The 23,130-nt window shown below is 40.2% G+C and overlaps 1 protein-coding gene across 1 annotated transcript in view; it reads right to left on the bottom strand.

Annotated features, from left to right (window-relative positions):
- The window catches only part of LOC122793438 (RNA exonuclease 1 homolog), a 1,054,392-nt gene that overhangs the window by 568,329 nt on the left and 462,933 nt on the right, over positions 1-23,130 (bottom strand). The window contains exon 9 of the mRNA XM_044061436.1: positions 10,077-10,121. Coding sequence (XP_043917371.1) covers positions 10,077-10,121 — 45 coding nt within the window. The remainder of the gene's footprint in view (positions 1-10,076; positions 10,122-23,130) is intronic.

Raw genomic sequence — 23,130 nt, 5'->3', positions numbered from 1 at the left:
TTGAGTTAAGGGTGGTGTTTGCGGGATGGAAATAGGGAGTAGGTAAGTGTGAGTGATAGGAGGTGATAAGAGTATAAGGAGTAGGGAAGGTAAAAGTATAGTTTGAGTTCTAAGAGACATGTCACTTTATGGGATATAGAACAGAGGATGAGTGGAAGGGGTGGGAGTAGTGGAAGGGGTGGGAGTAAGGTATAGTAGTCTCTGATAGTGGATAGTACGTAAGTGTGGGGAGGAGCAAAGAAGGGAGGTAGTATGATGACAGGAAGTAGAGGGATGGGGGATTAGGGAGGAAGTGAGGGGATGTGGTTGTATGGATAGGTATAAAGGTAATGATATGAGGGGTGGGTGGGAGGTGAGCGAAGTAGGTGGAGCGAATGGAGCAGAGCTACACCTTCCAGATAGGACTTGGCTAACAAAAACTATCAGCATGGATGAAATGGACTATCTTCCATTTTTCCTACATTCTAATAGTGCTTTAGTACCAGACTGGGATCACAATAATGGCCTAACTGCTCATGTCTGAGCTGGTCACTCTAAATGGCTGCCATATTGTGAAATGTTAGGTACACTTCTAACTTCAGGTGGAAAAGTTAAAATGCTAATGCTTGCAGCAGTGGCTTGATATCATGTTCATCACCACGAAGGGAAGAGGGGCAGTGTAGGTATGGGTCTTGACTTGTGATCTGGGGGTTAGGGGGCCAAATAACATTTTGGAGGCTTGGATGCTTTAGGTATCAAAAGAAACATCTTTTCTATGACAAAACTCAGGATCCTGAACAGAAAAATATGAATAGCAAAAAGGAGTAGAGCAGTGCACCACCCTGTGCAACAGACAAAGCAAGCAAAAATAAGACTGGGAACAAAAGATAAAAGAACCAACTGCTCTGTTGATTAAATAAGGAATCTTGTCACATCAAAGGAGTTGGCTTTAGAATGCCTGATGAGAATAAAAGACCATTTGGGATGTGCACTACAGTTAGGCTTCTTAGGTGCTGGATGACCAGACTGTTTCTAAGTAGCAACAAGATATTCCTAATAAAAACCTCCAAAGGATAAATAATAAAGTGTTTGTCTTCCCAAGGTAGGAGCAAAATCCTTTTGGGGGGATTAGTGGAGCTATAAGGTAAGAAAGATTTGATGGATATTCTTACACCTTCCTATGGGACCATCAACCACTCCAATGCATAGGGTAGGCATATGCCACATGCTCAAAGCTTGAAGGACTAACAGATAAGCAAAGCAGGAGTTCTGACACTGCACAAAATTGAAGAATCATGCTGTCATGCACCTATGACTCAGCTGACAGCAACCATATTTTGGAAATGCAGTGTATAAGGGATGTAGAAGGCTTCAAAACAGTATTTCCAAAGACCCACTGGGACAGTTTCATTCTTTTGGCAAGATACTACCTAATTACTTTCAAAAGATGGTTGAAGTATTGTTTTTTTTTTTACTTTTTTTTTTTTACAAAGAAGTTTTCCAGGGTGTTAGTGTGACATTCTGTCAAGCTGCAGTATATTCAGGTTCTATAAAGAAGTGCATGTGTGACTACCATTCAGAATAAGAAATTAAAAGCATCTTCATAATATAACTATACTGAGGAGGCATTATGTCAAAAGTAAAAATAATGTACATTTCTTTGGTAAAAGTAACATTTTCCAACACTGGAAAGATGCCACTAACAAAATACACTGTTGAGACCCTAAGGGTGAAATGACAAATTAATGCCTTTTTACCTACGCATCCAAGTATAAGTCACTGAAAATTACACTATTAACTGCAAAAGAGACAAAGGTATTAACTCCTGCACAGCAATACCCACTGACGCTTTAAGACGCAGTACAAAGTAGCAGTCTTAAGTTGCATTATGTTGTTTCTATTAAGGTGGATTGGATTACTTTTCAGGAAGAGGAGTGCACAGTGTGTATGGAGGTAGAAATGCATAAATAGGTAAAAATCAAATACATTTAAAGTGATCTTTTTGTCACTGAAATTATACTATTTCCCCTAGAAATATCATCTCACAAGTAATTACTAATTTTACATGAAGATAAAGTTGTGTACATGTCTTACCTACCTAATGTCACCAACTAAATGCACTCCTGAGTTGAGTATCTGTGACGACCGTGCCCTGGCCCAGCAATCAAGCAGCCTCAGTCCTTACCACTAACACCAGGGAGGGTGTCTCATATAAGAGGAAAGGATGACAAACACACACAGTAAAGTACAATTTCCCTTAAGTGCACACAGAGATCACAGTCAGTCTGGGTCTGGTTGCTTCCTTGTTTCCCAGGTCCCCAATAAGACTCCACACTGGCACAGCTATAGGGTCCAGATCTCAGCCTAGCTGGCAAGCTAACCTCCAGTACCTGCTCTATCCCACCAGTGCTCCATGTCCCTGCCCAGGTAGCTGACACACCACACACACACTCTGAGATAAGTATTTATACAACTTCACAGACACTCCTGGGAAAGGCTGACACAAATTCTCCAGCTGTGCCACTTTACCCAGACTATATGGTAGTAATTTCTGCCAAAACCAGCTAATATTTATCAGCTACCCAAAGGCCCATAAAAGGGTGTCCAGTTATTAATGTGCATTATTATTATCCAATTGGTAATGTGACATATCAGTTTAAGGCTTATTGGAAGGGCTTATTACAATAAACTCTATAAATATGCAATGTACTCTAGAACTTATCTCTACACAAAACCAGCCACAGGTAAAAGGTTTTTAAAATATTTAATAATAAATAATTAAAAACACTGGACAATACTACTACACCACAGTGATATCTAAGAGTTCAGAGATCACACAGAAACGTAAAACAATACAGCAGGAAAGTTCTACTATAACAGAAAAACACTACTTTCTTCTAAGTTCCTAGCTATTACTACAAGAAAACATACTTCTAAGACACTACTTACATAAGACAACAGGCAGAGTGCTGATAAGTTGGATATCAAGATAAAAATGCTTACAGTCTCTCTCCGAACAATAGTTTTTAAACTCACTAACAAACAGCTCTGCTAGGCCCTCCCAAATTACATAATTTTGACACTTAGGTTTTCCCAGTGTACACATTACATCATGTTGATACTTACTCTGGAGTTCCCAGGCAAAAAGGCTACATTATTTAGCAATCTAACACCTGCTCAGGAAACTACAACAATAAAAGACATTTCACATGTACACTCTAGCAATTATTCCTTAAGTTAAGACAACAGAAAGAATGTGTTCAGCCAGCCACTTTGGCACCACTATTTAGATCAAAAGGGTATACAAGAAATAATTTTAACTTCAAAAGAACAGATGTGAAATGCTTGGCTCTGTTTACCTTACAGCAGATGGCAATGTTGATACAATCTTGAAGTTCACATTTTATTTTATTTATTTACTTTACATTTGTTTACCGGGAAAGTCCGACTGAATACATGCCCATTTTCAGCGACGCCCGGGGAGAAAAGCTCCACATAGTCGAACATACAAAAGGTTACACAAGAAGTTGGAAAACAATTAGAATATATAAAAACAGAGTGGTAATATATCTTATGTACATTGGTTTAGTAATGTTCCCTAGTAGGGACTCACAGTTCTCATGGACAGACACAAGTAAGACTGTTATTCACAGTTAATCCCTAGTAGGGACTCACAGTTCTCATGGACAGATGCAACTAAAAGCAAGACTGGACACACAGTATGGTGATGTAGTTAGATGTTATGATAATTACTGATTATGCTATTGTTTTATAACAATCTGGGTTGGTACATGGGCATAGCCAGTTTAATTTGAGATACTGTTTGAGGTTTTTTTTTGGAGAGACTTTTGGGGAATTGTAGGGTTATATAGTTTGGCAAGGCATTCCAGGTTTTGCCACCAAAGTTGGTGAATAGGGATTCACCAGCTGAGTTATTAGCTTTGTGGGTTTGGACCAGTAATTTCTCAGCTGACCGTAGGGATCTCAGGTTGCTATATGGCTTAATAATATTTATAAGAGAGGGGGTATCTTTAGGGTGGTACAGAACTTTGTGCACTATTAAGAGTTGATTGAACTGAATTAAGCTGGGCAGTTCTAGCCAGTCTAGTTGTTTCAGGTTCTGGCAGTGATGGGTTCTATAGGTGGCGCCAGTGGCGAATCTGGCAATATGGTTGTAGCTATGGGACAGCTTACTTAGTTTGGTTTTATTGAGGTTTGAGAGTATAGGTGAGGCATACAAAAGAGGAGTAGGTGTGATCAGGCGATTAAAGTTCTAGCCAGTGGGGTTAAGAGCGTCTTGTTTCTACACAGTGATCTAAGCTTCTTATTGATGGTCTGTACGGTTTTGTTGACCTGTAGGTCAAATTTGAGATTATTGTCTATGATAACCCCTAGAAGTTTAGTGTGTTGATCTGGGGAGATAGTGGTGCCATTGTTAGACGTGACAGAGAATGAAAATATGGCAGATCTACTAGTGGGGGTGAAGAGTAGATGTTTAGTTTTATTGGGGTTCAGTAGTAGGTGTTGGTTGGTGAGCCAGGTTCATATCACATTATCGAAAGCCGATAACGTCGAATGCCACAATGTCGAACACTATGCATCGAACGCTAAAAATAGCGAAGATGCAGAACATCGAATTCTTTCCTAGGGAAAGAATTTGGTTGTCCGTTTCTGTGGCTTCGCTATTTTTAGCAATGTGGTGGAAAGTTACGGGGGTTCAGGTGTGTGATTGTGTGGACGTTAGGATTAGGACGCAGGTTACGTGAGTTAGGGTTAGGGCGCTGGTGAGGTGAGTGTGCGATAGTGACAGAGTTTAGGGTTAGGGGCAGGTTAAGTGAGTTAGTGTTAGGGTGCGGGTAAGGTGAGTGTGCGATAGTGATGGAACTTAGGGTTAGGTTTGGGTTAAGGTAAATGGGCAGATAGTAGTGTTTGTATAGTTTAGTGTAGGGTTAGATGTTTGATTTTAAGTGTGTGTGGATTGCTGTTTTTTTGGTATGTCTATGTTGTGTGAATGTGTTTTGGAATAGCAAATTTTTTCCCCTGGGAAAATATTCGCTGTTCTGAATGTTTGATATTGTGTGCTTTAGATTATTCAGGTTCGATTAAATGGTGTTCGATATTATCGGCTTTCGATAACGTGATATAAACTCGGTGAGCCAGTTCTCAATAGTGTTAAATGTATTTTGGGTTAGGATTTGTAGTTCAGATGGGGAGGTGGCTGAACAGATGAGAGTGGAATCATCTGCATATTGAAAAAAAGGTAGCTTTAGGGATAGCAGTGTGAAGATTGATAAAAATAGAGAAGAGTAGTGGGCCTAGTATGGAGCCTTAAGGGACACCAAGTGTGAGAGGTAGCTGACTGTAGAGTTTGCCCTGCTATAGTTCTGCCTGTTGTCTACCAGTTAGGTATTACTGGAACCACTGGATAGTGTGCATGTTGAGGGAAATGGATTTTAGAGAACGAATGAGAAGTTCATGGTTGACCATGCCAAAGGCTTTTGATAGGTCAAGGAAGAGGTCGGAGGTTAGCCTATTGTCATTCCTGTTATTGTTTCTGGCATTAGTAAAAGAAAGGAGGGCTGAGGTGGTGTTGTGTATGGCCTGAAGCCATGCTGGGAGTTGGATAGTAAGTTATTCTGTGTAAGGTATTGCATTAGTTGTTTGTGTACACAGTTTTCCATTATTTTGGCTAATGGGGAAAGAATGGCAATGGGTCTATAGCTGGACATGTCTATTGAGCTACCACCTTTATGGAGTGGGATATTTTCCAGAGGGAGGGGATAGCATTTTCGGATAAGGTTCTGTTGATAAGGATAGATATGGGATATGCAATGGCATCTGCAGCTATTTGTAGGTACTCTGCAGGAAGAGGTCAGCACCGAGGGCGGTAGGTTTTAGTTTATTTAGGAGAATTTTGATAAAACCAGTGGATATTGGTTGGAGGCTAAATTTGGGGTGATTTGTGGATAAATTAGGCATATGGTTTAAGTTTGTGGAGGTTAGGTGATTTGCTGGGGATTGGATTGTTTTGGTGAAAGTTATTATAAGGACTAGCTATGGTCTCTGGGGAACTATGGGTATGGTTAAACTGGGGTTGGGGTGGGAGAATGTCCTGGATGAAGTAGTTGATTTAAGCCTGCCCAGAACTTTTGGGGGTTGTTTTGGTGTTTTTGTAGGAGATTATGGTAGAAGCTTTTTTTATCCAGTAAAATAGATTTTTGTGTGTCATTCCTGAGTTGACGATATTTTAGATGGTCAAGTGGGGCTTTGGTTGTTTTCCAGCTGGCCCAGGCTCTGTTTCTAGCTTTGATTTTAGATTTGGTCTCTTTCACAGTGTTTTTTTTTCATTTAAGAACACAAGGCTATAGTTTACATTTATATTTACAAATGACAGAATTATGTATCAAATTCTATTTGACTAGGCTGGCAGCCTTTGCCCATCTTTCCCCCAATCTTCACAGTATTATAACATGCTTTTTCAAGAATTTTACAAGAAAAACTAAAATGACTTCAAAGAAATAGCAATGCACTGAAAAGCATGTCCGGAAGGCCTACAAAGGCACTGTGCTGCTTAGACTTTTGCTGTGTAATGTCAAGCATACATATGACTATCTGGTAAACTCAATATTTTAATTATATTTGGTGCATTTTTAAATTCAAGTCAAAAATACTAATTTCTCAGAAAATATTTTCTGTCACTTTAATGTATTATTGTAGAAAAAAACACAGGTATGAGAAGCAGAGAACAATACATAAACACCTGAAATGCTGTTATATTTGTGTCTTTAGTGCTGCTCAGATATGTCATACCTGGCTGAGTATCCAGGTATCTCTCACTATATATATTTTTTTTACAAGAACATCTGAAGCAATCTAGAGATAATGGATTTTGTATTTAAGTGAAAATCCAGTTCAGAATGGCAAACAAACTAGGAAGCTGGAACACTTCAAAAAACACAGATTTAAAACAAACAAAGCAATCAGTTCTGTTCAGGTTATCAAACTAAGTATATAATGTTGATATAACATCATACCTGAAATTATTATATAACATATCATTTTTCAGTGTTTAGATGCTGTGACCTTAAATTCAAGGCAGATGGCTACTCTTTTGCCTTTAAGGCTAGGAAAATGATCTTGTAATATTTTATATGCAACTACCCCAGTACAATTGTCTGAAATGTTGGTGCTAATGTAATAAACCATTTTGGAGATGAATCTCTTACACATAAAAGCCAACAATGGTCACAGACATTAACACAGCTTTTATGAAAATGGTTAGTAAAAGGGATGAGTCATATGCACAGGAAAAAGATGTTATCTACATTTTCACCTACAGTACAGGGCTGCTTGAAGAAAATGAGGTATATATGTAGCACGGGTCTATATCAGCTCATCGAAGACTCACTTCAGCGAACCTGATTCTGACCCCAAATTACCATACTTCACACTTCTGTGAACGCTCACATCAAAAAAAGATTTCACCAGGGAAAGAAAGCACTTGGTCAACACCACAATGGAACACATACCGCAGTATGCCAAACCCACCCAACTACGCCCTTCACACCTCCCCTAACTATATATACCAACTCTGAGATCGCACTACAATGGGGAAAATGTATGAAGGGTCCACACAGCTTTCCCACATTTTTAGATGCCCTGGCCACCTCACTCGTGCATACAATGAAATAGCAGCTATATTAAGGGACTCCATCTTGCAAACAGCTTTTGAAATATTGGTAATCTATGCTAGAAACATGTTTTAAGGTAAACCTTGTTTACTGAACTTTAGTGCATTGAACTTTGTTGAATCTGATAAGATGTTTACCAGCTCACAGAGTCAAATAAGAGGAACTATCATAAATCTGTAGTCAGCTAAGGGCCAACTGTTCTCTAAGAAGAGGACGTATTCAGAGGTAATGAAAGAAAAAAAAAAGCAGACATGATATACAAGTCTTGTATACAACTTTGAATATTTTAGAAAATTACAAATAATTTCCTATCAGTTCAAAACTGTCATGACTTTCTTAAACTTGTTTATAAAATATTATAAAATGCTCAGCAGCCAGCAATAGATTGGAACTCATCATCTGGACTTAAGATTTGATTAATATGATTTGAACCACAAGAACGCAGCTTGGACTAAGTATATAGTTTTGACAGTTGCAGCACTGTTGACTGAACAGATGGCTGCTCTGATAGGATTTACAGTCCTATCAGTGAGCAAAGATGATTCTTTTGATGCTTGTTAAGTACAGGATCATATTCTTAATTTGATTCGATTTGCTGAATATTTAGGGTTATTTAGTAAAAAATGTTTAAGCTTGTGCCTTGTGTCACTTCTCAACAGTATTACCCTCAGAATCTAGATAACGGACAATAACAAAAGGGCAAAATTGTGTTGTTGGCCAGTTGCTTCTGTTCCCTACTTAAATCATTTGCTGATGTGAATGTTCACTGAAGTGAAGTTTGGTGATTTGGGGTCGAAGTCAGGCTCGCTGAAGTGAATCTTTGACAAACTGATATAGACCCATGTAGCACTACCAAGAATAAAAACACTACTTTTTAAGAAAGCAAGCAATCCTTCCACACACATTCATAAAATAAAGCAGCTTTATCGCAGAGTCCAAGCTGAAGTTTGGGTTTTCATACAGCAATCATGCACATTCAACATTTTCTTAAGGAAAACTGTTGCTCTACAGTTTCAGCAAATGAGCTGAGCAACAGCTTAGTCTATAAGACTCAGTTATCCTCCAGGACTACCAACTGTTACTACACAAAGTGCTCACAGTTCTCTTCCATTTCACAAAAGGTCATGAAGTCTAAAACCAGAATGTGACAGCACAGATGAATACCTGGGGCACAAGTCCACAGTCTGAATCCAAGTTTAAACTGATAAGTACATCATATGATCTTTTGTTACTAGCTGCTCAATTGGCTTGGCATTGAGAGTTTTAAATTTTGTACACATTAAGAACTGTATTTGTCTAAGGCTGTGTTGGAAGCCTTTAAACCCCACTAGCTTTGGAATTTGTATAATCAGGAAAACTGGAGGCTTAGGACAACAGTAACTCAGAAGTTTTAACAATTTCATCTGCTAGGTTAATTTTCCCTGCTCAGAACTGAACTGCATACCTCTTAGTGCAAGAAATCTGAACAAAGTAAAAAATAACGCAGGGACAAATGTACATAATCAGGGACAGATTTTAATGACTGCTCTTATAAAATCTTTGTGTTAGCTTGAATTTTCTGAAGGATACTGAAACCTGAATGACATTTAGTAAAATGGTTCCATACCTCTCAACTGCCCAGATTTTCACAGAATGCCCAGATTTTGCCTGATATGTTTGGTCTGTTTCTCATAAAATTTGTTTTTTTAGCAAATCATTGAAGATTGAATTCACTAAATAATAATGACAAACATTTGAGTTTTAGAATTTGTAACCTTCAGAAAATATATAATAATGCAAAACCTATTATTCTAAAAACTTTCTACATTTATAGAAGCAATATTTAAAATGTGCTCCTGTTTTTGGGCCTTTGTCTCCCTTTATTTCTAGCATTGTCCAGATTTCTTGTGCTGGGAGGTTGAGAGGTATGCATGGATCCATATCTCTCAAGTGTCAAGAATTTTTGCTTCATATTGTTGGTTTGCTCCTCATACAATTTGTGATTTTCTGACAAATGACTGGGAATTGACATAACTAAATAACAGATATTCAAGTTTCAGACTTCACATCCTTCTGAAATGCAGGATAACACAACAGCAGGGCAATATTTAAAATCTGTCCTTATTGTAGGCCTTTGTCTAGATTTCTTGCACTAACAGGTTGAGAGGTACGTATGAATCCCCAAAGATTTGTCAACCCCCCCCCCCCACACAAATTATATGAGTGATGGACCACAACTATGAGGCAAATCTTGACATTCTATGAAAATCTGGACAGCTAAGTATGGAAGGGGATAACTTTGCATCTCCATCTAGCATGAACAGAATTCAACAGCTTATAACATCATGCGTTTGGTCTGAAACCCAGTCCACCATATATTTTTAGAAAATGCAAATACCTTCAAGTGAGATTAAAATTCTATCTTACCATTTTTATCCTGTTTCTTCTGGTCTCTTCCACCACATTGCAGACCTGACAGAACAAACAAAACTATTAAAAATTCAGTGAGACCCTTTGTGCAATTAAATCATAAAACGCTAGACTGAGAACACAAAAATATCCTCTCTAGAAAATTAGGAAATGTTTTAATGGCTACAAACTACAGATTTTATTTTGTTTACTACATGGTTACTTATCACCTTTTAGGTACCTTCTTAAACTATAGTCAAGTTATCAGTGCTACACAGAAGAAACAGAACTTTGGATGCTGCTTAATATTTGTACTCTAGTCACTGCATGCTGCACTGTTACCATCTTCAATAATGTAATTTGAGCCTTTGTGGTCCAGGTTCTGCAAAAATGAACCTTGGTCAGGGCACTTATCTAGTTTAAACAAAAGTATCACAATCATAGCAGATTTAAGAATTTACAAATGAGAAAGCGGTGTACTTGGCAAGATAAAAGTCACTGTAACAGTAAAGCATATACTATTGTTAACTTGGGAGAGGGGTTCAATGTGTAAATTGTCAGCCTGAACAAACTGAATGAAAATAAGTCTCTGAAATTGAATCAGGTTTTTGACTGTAAATCTCCCTCCACATTATAGTTTAGAGATACAGGAGAGGTAGACCCTATCCCATACTTCTCAACCTGGAAACATCAAAAATCTGGGCAAAGGCCCATGAAAACTAGGAACAACTGGCCAAAAAGTGGGACACTGATTAACTTAATTTACATACATAATCATGTAACTCCACCCACCCCAGTGAAATTTTGGGATATCCACATGAAAATTGAAGTCACTAAATAATAATAATGACAGACATTTGAATTTCAGACTTCAGATCTCTCAGAAAATACATAATAATGAAACTTGTTATTCTAGCAACTGAGTTTATATAAGGAGCAACATTTAAAATCTGTCCCTATTTTTCGGCCTTTGTCCCACCATTATTTTTAGCTTTGTCCAGATTTCTTGTTCTGAGATTGTGAGATGTATGACTAGTACATAATCCATTCTAGCATGAAACAAGTTTAATCAACAAGTGATTTGATGGAAGTAAAAATAGTTTAATCTCAACTGCAATCAATCCCATCTACAGTTAGTCACTAACAATGCAACAACAAATTCCCAGGTAGTGTCAGGGGCACTCACCCTCTGCAATGACTCGCTTAATCCGCAGTTTCATATCCCCCCATCTCTACCTTTTGGCCCACAATGTCATTCTGATGCTGGCTTGCTGCCTCCAGTGATCCAGGACTTGACAAAAAATCCAATGCTGAGTTGCTGACTGAAAAAGCAATATAACTAAATTCTCAGCGAGAGACCTGTGTGAAAATACAGGTGCACTACAAAAGCATACACAGCCACACAACCCGATACTTTCTGTCATACAAGTTAGGAAAAATAATGCTTTGGAGAGGTGAGACGTTTGGGAAATCTCATTTCAGGCACATGATACAGTCAAGGAAGGATATGCATGTAGACTGAAAGACTAAATGCCCAGTTCTCGTGGCAGTCCTGCTCCTGCATGAAAGATGCAACAATTCTGCGCAACACATTTTATTAGTACAGCTTTATTCTTCAGGTTTCATTTAATGTACTTTGTAGCACTGACTTTGTATTGTTTGAAAATATTTAGGTTCTAGTATATGCCAAAGCATTTTTGGGAGCCTTTGGATGCATGACTTTTGTTTTATTCCGCTACTTGGTTGGAAATCCTGAAAAGAGTTAAAATTTAGAAGCAATAATTCACCTTGGTAAAATTCGTTTGGATTTATCTGGCCTCAGAGAGCACTTAGTTTGGACAACAAGGGCTTCTTATTTTTACAATCAGCATTCTAAAATGCACTGTTTGAGTTGGGACAGTGTTATGATGACTATTCAGAGACAGTCTGTGGATGTAAAGGTAGGTGGTTCGTTAGTTTCGCACTGCAGTAGACAATCAGCGGTCAGGCATGGTCTCACAATTATGACATCGCACTCTCCCCTGCATGCTGATGATGTCAGCATCATCAAAAAATAGTAAATAAAGGGAAAAAAATTGTGATTTAAAGGGGCCACTTGGGAATTCATGGTACCTCATTATTTTAGCCTCAAAACTGGGAAAGTCCAAGGAACTTGGTACAGTTGAGAGGTATGCTCTATCCTGGTACTGAAAAGGTTCAAGGCAGAGATGCCCATCCGAAATATAGTGCCACGGGATTGGAGGAGACACATACTGACTCACATATGGTACACATCCTTGCAGGCAGTTTGACAAATCACAAAGGACATGCACACTCAATACACAAAGCACCTAAAACGTGTCCTTGTCAAGCACAATATACTTTTTTGTATAATGTACCACAATAAAACATTTGATACTGCCTCATTTTCACCTTAATATGCTAAGTTCTATTGCTATTATAGTATGCTTCCTAATCAAGCTTTGTGCCTACAATGTAACTAAACCAGCGCTTGAATTATAGCAGACAGTATAATTTCTAGTACCCATTTGACTGTATTCCATAAGCAATTTCAATGTACCTTAGAACTGTAATTCAAAATTTTGGCATCAGTTGTTTACTACCTTATTTTATAAAATGGTATTACAGAGGAATATGACCGTGTCTCTGATCCTAACCAACTTGTTATATATTCGAAACAAGGATGCCAAGAAATCCACCTCAACAGAAAAGCTCAAGAGGTGAATCTGGACATCCAAGTTGAGAACACCTAATATGGGATATGATCTGTGAGATCCGATCATATTTTTTTGCAGTGTATTAAGCTTTATTTGCGCAATGTATTACCAATTACAAAAACCACAAAAATGTATTGGAGTTCAAAGTGTTTTACTGGCTTCCAACGCCTTTGAATGCCAGTAAACTCTTGGCGTAGCCAGCCAGACAGCAGACAGAAATGAAGTGCCCCTCTGTAGAATGAAGGACTTTAAAAAGCTGTTAGATATTTTGTTCTGCCAAGTGCGGCAGAGTGAAGTATCTAAAAGCTTTTAAAGTTGTTTTACCTTCTGCCACTGTTCTTTGCAAGCCTTGCAGTCGGCTGTTAATCTCCAGTGGCAGACCTGATCTAAACAGCTTTCGGACATTAAGAAAGGTTTTTAACAAACCTATCTTTTTCACATTTGCAGAGTCCCAAGCTCCTCATTCCTTTCTGGCTTGCTTTCTACCATTCAAGCGCCATCAGAGTATATAATTTAGAACCTGGGAACTACTATGTATTGAATACCTCACATTAATTACAGGGAGCATTTTCTTTTTAAAGCAGATTTTATCACAGGGAGAAGTGCAGCCTCCATTCACTGACAGAAACCTTATTTTGTTTTGCTTAGACACTGCCAAATCCAATTTCCTAGCATGAATGGAAATAAAAAGTTGATCAGATTCCCTCAATATGTCTTGTCCAAGTAATATCTGGGCTAAGTAAATCCTAGGTGTGAAGAGCCCTCTCAAGAGCAGTCAGTGAAGAAGAGAGAAAAAAGGAAGATGAATGGACTGATTCAAGCACAAATCATTAACCACCTTGGGTGTAAAAGGAGGACTGGTATGAGAAGACACCTTGTCCTAGTGAAAAAACAAAAAAGGAGGAACAGACACGAGTGCTTGAAGTACAGAGACCCTCTTGGCAGAATTAAGAGCCACCAACAATACAGTCTTTGAAGTACAATGCTGTATGGAAGAAAAAGCAGACTCCAAAGGGGATTACATTAATTTTTCAAGAAAATTAAGGTCTCAAGGAAGAATAGGCTTTCTTGGAGGCCTGATATGAAAAATGCCTTTTAAAAAAAACATTTGCCATCAAAACTAGAAACCAAAAGTGGATTCGGAGGCAGGCAGGTGGAAATGGCTGACAATGAACTTTATTGGATGAATATGCCAAACCAGAATCAAGTAACTCACATGCAAGAAAGGACCTTAGGGACCCCCACAGAAAGAGTCCTGGTCATGTTTGAGATACCAAATAGAAAATCTCTTCCATTTAGTCGCATAGGAGTTTTTGGCGGTGGGTTTTCTGGTCTCCTGCAAAACCTGAAGCACATCCTCAGAAAATTGGTGCTTGAAAGGAATCAAAACCCTATCGTCCCAAGAGTCAGTTGAAGGGTGGACAAGTGAGGGTGAGTGAGAGATCCCGTGTCTTGTGTGAGAAAATCCATCCTGTGAAGTAACTTGTGATGACTGCCCCTGGCCAGGCGAAATATAAGAGGGAACTACTGCCATCTGGGCCAAAAGGGTATCACTAGCAAGATTTTGGTTGTGTCCCACATGATCTTGTGCAGGGGCCTGTGGTAGTAGAGGGATAGGCGTACAAAAACATCTATTTCCAAGAAAAAGACATGGTAGCCACTTTCCAAGCCAGAGAACTTGGCACTTGAACAGAACTGGGAAAATGGTCTGTTCAGAGGGGAGGCAAAAAAGGTCTACCCAAGAAGTACCCCACTGATGTAAAATGTCCAAAAATACCTCCCTGCGAAGCATCCATTTGTGAATATTTATATTGGACCTGTTGAGAGAGTCTGCCACCAGATTGTGCTCTTAAGGCATGTAAACCCCCTTAAAGCAAAGTGAGACAGACTGCAAAATCCCAAGTCTGAAAAGCCAGCCTATAAAGAAGTTAAGATTTTGTGCCCTTTGCTTTCTGATGTATCACATGACTGTGGTATTGTCTGTAAAAACCTTTAGAGGACCTAGAACCCAAAGAGAGTGAAAAGCATGGAAATCTGGAAGAGGAGCCCTCATCTTGATGTTGATATGGTCTGTAGTTGTTGATGGGGCCAATGACCTTAGAATTTTACGTTGTTGGAAGATGTTTCCCATCTGTGATCGAAAGCATCTATGTACAGCTCCTGAGTAGGGAGAGAAACCTGAAAAGGCATACCTGGATTCAGGGAAATTTGTTAAATCCACTAGTGGAGATCAAGCTTGAGACAAGGTAAGAGAGGGTGACAGTGGAAGAATCTGGAAGAGGAGTCTGGAAATAAGCAGAGAAAGAGAAGACCTTGGGAGGAGAGAGAAAATCCAGCAATAGAATGGTCTGAAACCTGCATCCCAAAAACACCTGGTCCTGAGAGGGAGTTGCAGACTTTTTGAGATTGAGGATGAACACCACACTGTGCAGAAGAAACAGTGAAATGTAGATTTTGAAGCAGTGACTGCTGAGAGTGGGCTTAAAGTAGAAGGTCATTCAAATATTTGAATTTCCTGAAGTCTGTAGGTTACCAAAGCAGACAAATATTTGATAAAGACCCTTCGAGCTGTAGAAAGACAATAAAGCAAAGCAAAGAACTGATGAAAGGAAGAAAGAGAAATGTAAAAGCATCCTGATGTTTGGTTAATAGGAATATGGAAGTAAGGGCAGCAAGAAATGGGAAGTGCATGAAGAGACAGCATTATGAAGGGAGGGAACTTGAGAAAGGACAGGTCTAGGATGGGATGGGCTTCCACCACCCTTTTTACCTGGGAAGCAGAAAGATTCTGGAATAAAAACCTGTTACATGCTGAGACAATGGAACAGGTTGGATGGTTCCATAGTCCATCAGATCCTGCATAACCAAAGGAAATTTAGGAAGCTGTCAAGTAAGAGGCTGAGGAAGGCTGGAAAATGGAGAAAAGTATTTCCAAGCCATAAAAATAACCATTTTATGTGATGAACAGAACCCAGGCCTTCTGTGATTATCTGTTGCCAAACAGGAAAGAAAAAGGTTAGCCTGAGGGACAAAGAAATCTGCTGAGAGGAAAGGGGTATGGATGTCAGATAGAGGCTTACTTGTCAGGAAAATAATTTTTTTGGCCTCAAACTCTGAGTAGGTTTGCCTGGGAAAATCTGCTTGGGAACCCCTCTCGCTCCTAACAGGATGTCTAGGCAGTCCACAGACAAAAGAAGATTTAGATGGAAAGTTCCTCTGGACCTTAGGTACAGGGGAAACCAAGTTTTGCTTCAGGTCTTGCACAACATTACCTTTATCCTGAAGAGTTTTAAATAATTCTGCAGCAGCAGTGCCAAAGAGTCTGGTTGTCTAAGGGGGAATCTAAAAGTTTGGCCTTAATATCCTCAGGGAAGGCTTAAAGGCAGAACCAGAAGCACCTGCCTCTAGAAGAGGCATCAGCAGCATCATAGGTGCATTTTATGGAATGGCAGGCCACGACAGACAGAACTCATAAGGGAAAGGGCAGAAGTCTTACCGTCCAAATCAGGCATATCAGTCAAATCCCATCCCCGCTGGGACAAAATAGCCAGGAAAGAGGCAGGACATGTCTAGTCATGTGGATCTGGGCCATAGCAGCAGAAGTACATACTTTTTCTCATACCTCCTCATAGCATGGCTATCCTTGCCAGAAAGTAAAAGCTTGGAAGAGGATAGCGGTCTCTGTGGACATGAAAACAGCAGCATGATCAGAAGGACCTCTGTAAAATAAATACTTATGATCCTCAGGGATTTTATAAAAATTTGTCTGGGTTCTTAGGTGCTAGTAGCGGAGAGTTAGAAGCCTGAGAAGCTGTGGCAAATGTATCTAAAAGGGCAGCTAAAACAAGAGGGACTGCAGAAGGTCTGGGTAAATCCATCTGTAAGAGTTCATTATCATCTCTTTTTAACCTCAGAAATCTGGTAACAGTCCCATTTAAAGTGTTCTGTCATACCACTGTATGCCCAAAAGAAAATTCTTCAAAGGCAGAATCAGGGGACAGTAAACCTTCATCAGACCCCAGGGCAACAGGAGAGTGGAGCTGTGAGGAATGTGCCAAGCACTCCATCAGAATCCAATTCTTCATCAGAAAAAATCATAATGCCTAGGCCTCTTACAATGCATGGAAGACCAGGGAGGAAAGGCAGGGACAGAGAAACCTTGTGGGGGTTTCTAGGTCATAAGGGAATGATATAGCCCCTGAGTAAAGTCTTGTCACTCTCTGTGAAGATCTTAAGCCACATCAGCCACATTTGGTTTTGTTTCTTTTTTAAAGGAACATTTGCTTTATCAAATCTAGGAGGTTCAGACCCCTGTCTAGTTTTGATGAGGGTATCAGACACCTCATCCCTAACTAATATTTGGGGAATCCCCCTAGGCCATTCAGATATAACTAGTCATATTTTGCCCTCTACATGTGTACCAGAAGTATGCACAGTCTCAGTGGGCATGTGGGGAGACAGCTCTGTGTCAGCCTCCAACTGGGTTGTGACAGAGGGGACTGGCATCATCAATGGACAGCCTCAGGTTCTTCATCTAATGAGAGGTGGAGGACATCCAATGAAGGCTGGACTGCAGCAGAATCAGTATGAGCCTTTTTATCTTTTTTTTTAAATGGCAGATGAACTTTGGGGCAGGCAGATTTGGCCACAGTATCCTGAGCCAAAAACTTAAGATGTTGGCTTTCCAAATAGGACAGGGAAGACAGACAACTGCAGTGTGTCAGAGGCAAACACCTGACAAATCTCACACTGTGTATGGTTGTGAATAGCAACCAAACAAAAAAGGTACTTTTTGTGTCTATGTCTACTCTTATGGGGGAATCTGCCCCCTTCCTGGATGACATGAAAACAAAATACAAGGAAGAAAAAACAAAAAGGAAGGAACCCAAACAGGACTTGTCTTTAGGAGGCTCAATAGGTGAACCAGTAAGGTGAACAGTGTACAGATCGAATTCAGAGGAAGCATTCAGATGGGTGGCAACAACGTTTTGAGGATTAGGTGTTCGTATGTCACATATGTACATTATACCTTTGTATGTAGAACATACATCTGATGTAAAACACCTGGAAGGTGTAAAGGCTTTGTTATGCTGGCTAGATGTTAGGCTATCCTTGGAAGGATATCTCAAGAGTAAAGAATACTGCAAGAGTGGTAAGGAAGGACATCAACTAGCCCTGCATGGGTGCTCATTACTCTGTTGTCACCAGCTAGGAAACCTTTTCCATTTGCTAACGTATGATTTTCTTGTAATGGGCTTTCTTGCCTCCATCAGTAACTACTGCATCTCCTCAGCATAGGTTCATAGGTATGTACTAGGCTAATGGCCCTGGAGCCTTTACAGGCCTAGCCCATAGGATTACCCTGACATCATGCCACCCAACCTTAGTTCCTAGCGCCTCTGTTGAGCAGAGCCCCTGGAGTGATTCCCCGGGATGAATTTTCTATTTCCCATCCACTCATCAAGATTTCTCTTGAAGAGGGCCAGTGAGGTGCTCTGCTTGACATGTGTGGGAAGTCTATTCCATAGCATGGGCAGTCTCTGGGTTATGAACCTGTCCCTCCAGCATGTTCTGTTGACTGTGATAATGAGATTGAGGTCTCTGGAGCATGTGGTGCAGCGGGATAGGGATTTCTTTAGATGTAGCATTTCTAACAGAGCTGGGTCAGACTTGCCTTTGTAAGTCAAGCAGAGATCACCTCTAAGTAGGCGATATGAGACAGAGAATAGTTGGAGTTTGCGTCTGTCCATATAGGACAAATGTTTAAGGCCTAGGATCCTCTTTGTGAGATACTTTTGTGGCCTCTCTAGGTGTTGCAGTTGTCTAGTGAGTTACATGCCAAATGGGGCATTTTACTCGATGACTGGGCTAATGAGGGAAGAGTACAGGGAGACAATGACCTCTTTCTTTCTGGATGCAAAACCCTTAGTAATGAGACGTGCCACATAGGACTTTCTGACCACAGTGGCAATGTGGTGGTGAAAAGAGAGGGCGCTGTCAATATGTGTTCCCAGATCTCTTACAATACCTTCTGACTTCAGTGGACTACCATCGATGTGGTAAATCAAGGGAACCGGGTTTTCCCAAGGGGGATGACGACACATTTTTTGGCACTGAGCTTAAGGCCATGGTTCTGACACCAGTCGTTGGCCTTAGTGAGGCCTTTCTGCAGGATGTTAACATCATCTGGGGAGTTAATAGCTATCTGGTTCTATCTGTGAGCCAGTTTGCAACCCACCTAGTGATACAGGGCTTGATGCCTAGCTTAGTGAGTTTTTCTACAATTCCTGAGTCGGGAATTACATCAAAGGCCTTGGCCAGATCAATGTAGGCTGTATGAACCACCTTGCCTTCATCCACAGCTCTGGTGACTGACTCAAAGAAGTCGACCAAGTTGAGAAGGCATGATCTACCCTTTACAAAACCAAACTGTGCAGGATCCAGAGTTTGGAGATTCCTTATATCCTTGTTTATTAGGTCTATGATGATGTGTTTCATAGCTTTGCGTATCAGACTTGTCAGGCTAATGGGGCGATAGTTCCCAGGGTCTAGTCTTTAACTGCTTCCTTCCCTTGCAAGCCCCTGGCTGCTGTCCGCTCTTGCCCTGGCTTACTAACTTTGTATCTAGCTCTACTCTACAGACTCCTGCCCCCGCCAAATCCATTTTGGTGTGTCAAGAACCTATCCTTTCCTCCTGCGACTGAAAGTGCTGGTCTTATCTTGTACCCTCTATCAAGAAAAATAAATATCTAGCTCTACTCTACAGACTCCTGCCCCCGCCAAATTCATTTTGGTGTGTCAAGAACCTATCCTTTCCTCCTGCGACTGAAAGTGCTGGTCTTATCTTGTACCCTCTATCAAGAAAAATAAATATCTAGCTCTACTCTACAGACCCCTGCCCCCGCCAAATTCATTTTGGTGTGTCAAGAACCTATCCTTTCCTCCTGCGACTGAAAGTGCTGGTCGTATCTTGTACCTTCTATCAAGAAAAATAAATATCTAGCTCTACTCTACAGACTCCTGCCCCCGCCAAATTCATTTTGGTGCGTCAAGAACCTATCCTTTCCTCCTGCGACTGAAAGTGCTGGTCTTATCTTGTACCCTCTATCAAGAAAAATAAATATCTAGCTCTACTCTACAGACTCTTGCCCCCACCAAATTCATTTTGGTGTGTCAAGAACCTATCCTTTCCTCCTGCGACTGAAAGTGCTGGTCTTATCTTGTACCCTCTATCAAGAAAAATAAATATCTAGCTCTACTCTACAGACTCCTGCCCCCGCCAAATTCATTTTGGTGTGTCAAGAACCTATCCTTTCCTCCTGCGACTGAAAGTGCTGGTCTTATCTTGTACCCTCTATCAAGAAAAATAAATATCTAGCTCTACTCTACAGACTCCTGCCAATTCATTTGTGTGTGTCAAACCTATCCTTTTCCCCTGCGACTGATAAATATCTAGCTCTACTCTACAGACTCCTGCCCCGCCAAATTCATTTTGGTGTGTCAAGAACCTATCCTTTCCTCCTGCGACTGAAAGTGCTGGTCTTATCTTGTACCCTCTATCAAGAAAAATAAATATCTAGCTCTACTCTACAGACTCCTGCCCCCGCCAAATTCATTTTGGTGTGTCAAGAACCTATCCTTTCCTCCTGCGACTGAAAGTGCTGGTCTTATCTTGTACCCTCTATCAAGATAAATAAATATCTAGCTCTACTCTACAGACTCCTGCCCCCGCCAAACTCATTTCGGTGTGTCAAGAACCTATTCTTTCCTCCTGCAACTGAAAGTGCTGGTCTTATCTTGTACCCTCTATCAAGAAAAATAAATATCTAGCTCTACTCTACAGACTCCTGCCCCCGCCAAATTCATTTTGGTGTGTCAAGAACCTATCCTTTCCTCCTGCGACTGAAAGTGCTGGTCTTATCTTGTACCCTCTATCAAGAAAAATAAAGTAGGTTATGGGCATCGTCCCTTTGCTGTGAAAGGCTTCCTGTCTGATACTCCGACCAAGGTCTTTAGTTTGCCTGAGCCTGTGTCGCTAGCAGCCAGTACCTTACCTTCTTAGTCTCTCCACTACCCCTTTGCCCCTACTCCTTTCCCTGCTCATCGTTCTCAGTCCTTTGTACTTTTTCTCTTTACCTTCAGTAGTTTCCCACTCTCCCTCTACTGTACCTGTGCTATCTGCTAGGTGGCACTCTCCTCTTCTGCTTATTCTTAGCTTTGTTTCACTACCTCTGCTTCTCCTTTTACTATTTCCACACTCACCATCTGCCTTATCCTACCTGACTTACTGCCTATCTCCCTTCATATTGTTCTGTTCTTATCCCTATACTTGGACCTGCACCTTCTCCATTCTATACTCTCTGCTTATACTCTTATACTGCCTTCCTCTAATCTACTTTCTTTCTCTAGTGTACCTAGTCTGTATTCCTCCAATCTCACACCTATCTTCCATACTCACCTTCCTTTACTGATTGTCTACTTTCCTATCTCTCCATCAGTTGTTTCTACCCGCTCCGTTCGCCCTGCGGGCTCACTCCGCTCCCCTCCCTACCCCCAATTCCCACCCACCCCCAGGGGTCCTACACTTAAACCTCTCTAGACACTCCCCCTACCTCTACCTTCCTATCAGCTTTAATCTTTTTTCCCTCTCTTCTTTTTATTAAACCCCACCCCTCACCTCTCCCCCTTTTATCCCATTATCTCTACCTGACCTTTTACCCTCCCTTATTAGTTCAACCTATTATTTCTCTCTACATCTTGCCCTCAAGATTCCATAATCCTTTCTTACACACTCCCTACTCTACTTCTTTCGTATTTCACTTCCTGAAACTTGCTACTTACCTGTTTAACCTTGTTTGTCTCTACCTTACCTTTCCTCTATAATGCCTACCAACCATTTTACTATACCTATACTCTCACTCTTACTCTTAACTATCCTGCTCTCATCCTACCTTCTTACCTTCTTTGAAAATCAACTTTTTATCCATCCTACCTACACACAAAACAAACCTTAACTTGCCCTTCTACTACTCTCAACTCATACCCCATCATTTCCTACACCCCCAGATACCTTCTATCCAAATACCATAGACTCTCCCATATTAATTATGTCCTAACTACTGACAAAAAATTGAAGCTTCAAATCCACCTAATAAACAACTCATTAACTAAACTTATTTATCTCTCCTTACAAGATGGAGACACCCATCCTAACCCAGGACCAAGAAACCCCTCATCCCAAACTTCTACATCAAAAACTAATAATACTCTCCTAATAGGTCATCTCAACATTCAAAGTTTAAATAACAAAGTATCACACCTCCATGCACTCCTAGACACTCACTCTTTCGATATACTCTGCCTCTCAGAGACCTGGCTAAAACCTGATACCAAAGATACTGCCATTTTACCACATGGCTATAATATAGCTAGACTTGACCGTTTAAAACGTAAAGGTGGTGGAGTTGCAATCCTCTATAAGAATCATTTAAATATCTCCACCCTGCCTGTAGACCCAACTCAGGATAGCAAATCAGAAATTATTATTACAAAACTTCAACTGAACTCTAAGAAAGCACTTTACATAATTTGTATGTATGTACCTCCTGGTAACAACATACCCACTTTAGAAGCCTTTCTCAACTGGGTATCCACTACTTACCCCCAAGAAACTGTAATTCTTGGTGACTTTAACATAGACTGGAAAAGTATTAATGCTGAAAATATTACTTCTCACATTAACCTCCATGGTTTCTCCCAAACCATGACCTCAACCACAAGAATCAATAAGCCTAATAATAAAGACAGCATTCTTGACTGGATACTTATAAACAAAGACAAACAATTTTATGATGTAGGAACCCTGCCAGATGATATTAGCGACCACTGTCTGACTTATATTACAAGAGACAAAATTGAATTTCCAAACCTCCCAAACATTAGAAAAGTTCGCTCAACCAAACATTTTAACATAGATTTATTTCAAGCTGAACTAAATTCATGTAACTGGAATCCCTTAAAAACACTTCCTCTGGAAAATGCAGTATTATACTTTAATACTACCTTCTTATCCATTCTTGATAAACATGCCCCCGAACGTACTGTCAGAATGAAACCGAACATTGCCCCCTGGCTTTCTAAAGAAACTAAAAACTTAATTCTCTCCAGAAACAAAGTATGGGCTTTATGGAGACACCTTAGAAATAACTCTGATCTTATCCACTTCCGTCAGCTTAGAAATCTGACAAAAAAAGCAATTATTACTGACAAAAAAAAACTTTTACTGTAGACTCCAACAAACAAACCATAACAACCCCAAACAGTTCTGGTCTTCAATCAATAAACTCCTTTCCCCA

Source organism: Protopterus annectens, chromosome 2.part0 (assembly GCF_019279795.1).
Source record: "Protopterus annectens isolate FY-2018-M chromosome 2.part0, PAN1.0, whole genome shotgun sequence".
Lineage (NCBI taxonomy): Eukaryota > Metazoa > Chordata > Ceratodontiformes > Protopteridae > Protopterus > Protopterus annectens.
The sequence above is the reverse complement of the archived record's forward strand: the minus strand, read 5'-3'. Positions and strand labels throughout refer to the sequence as shown.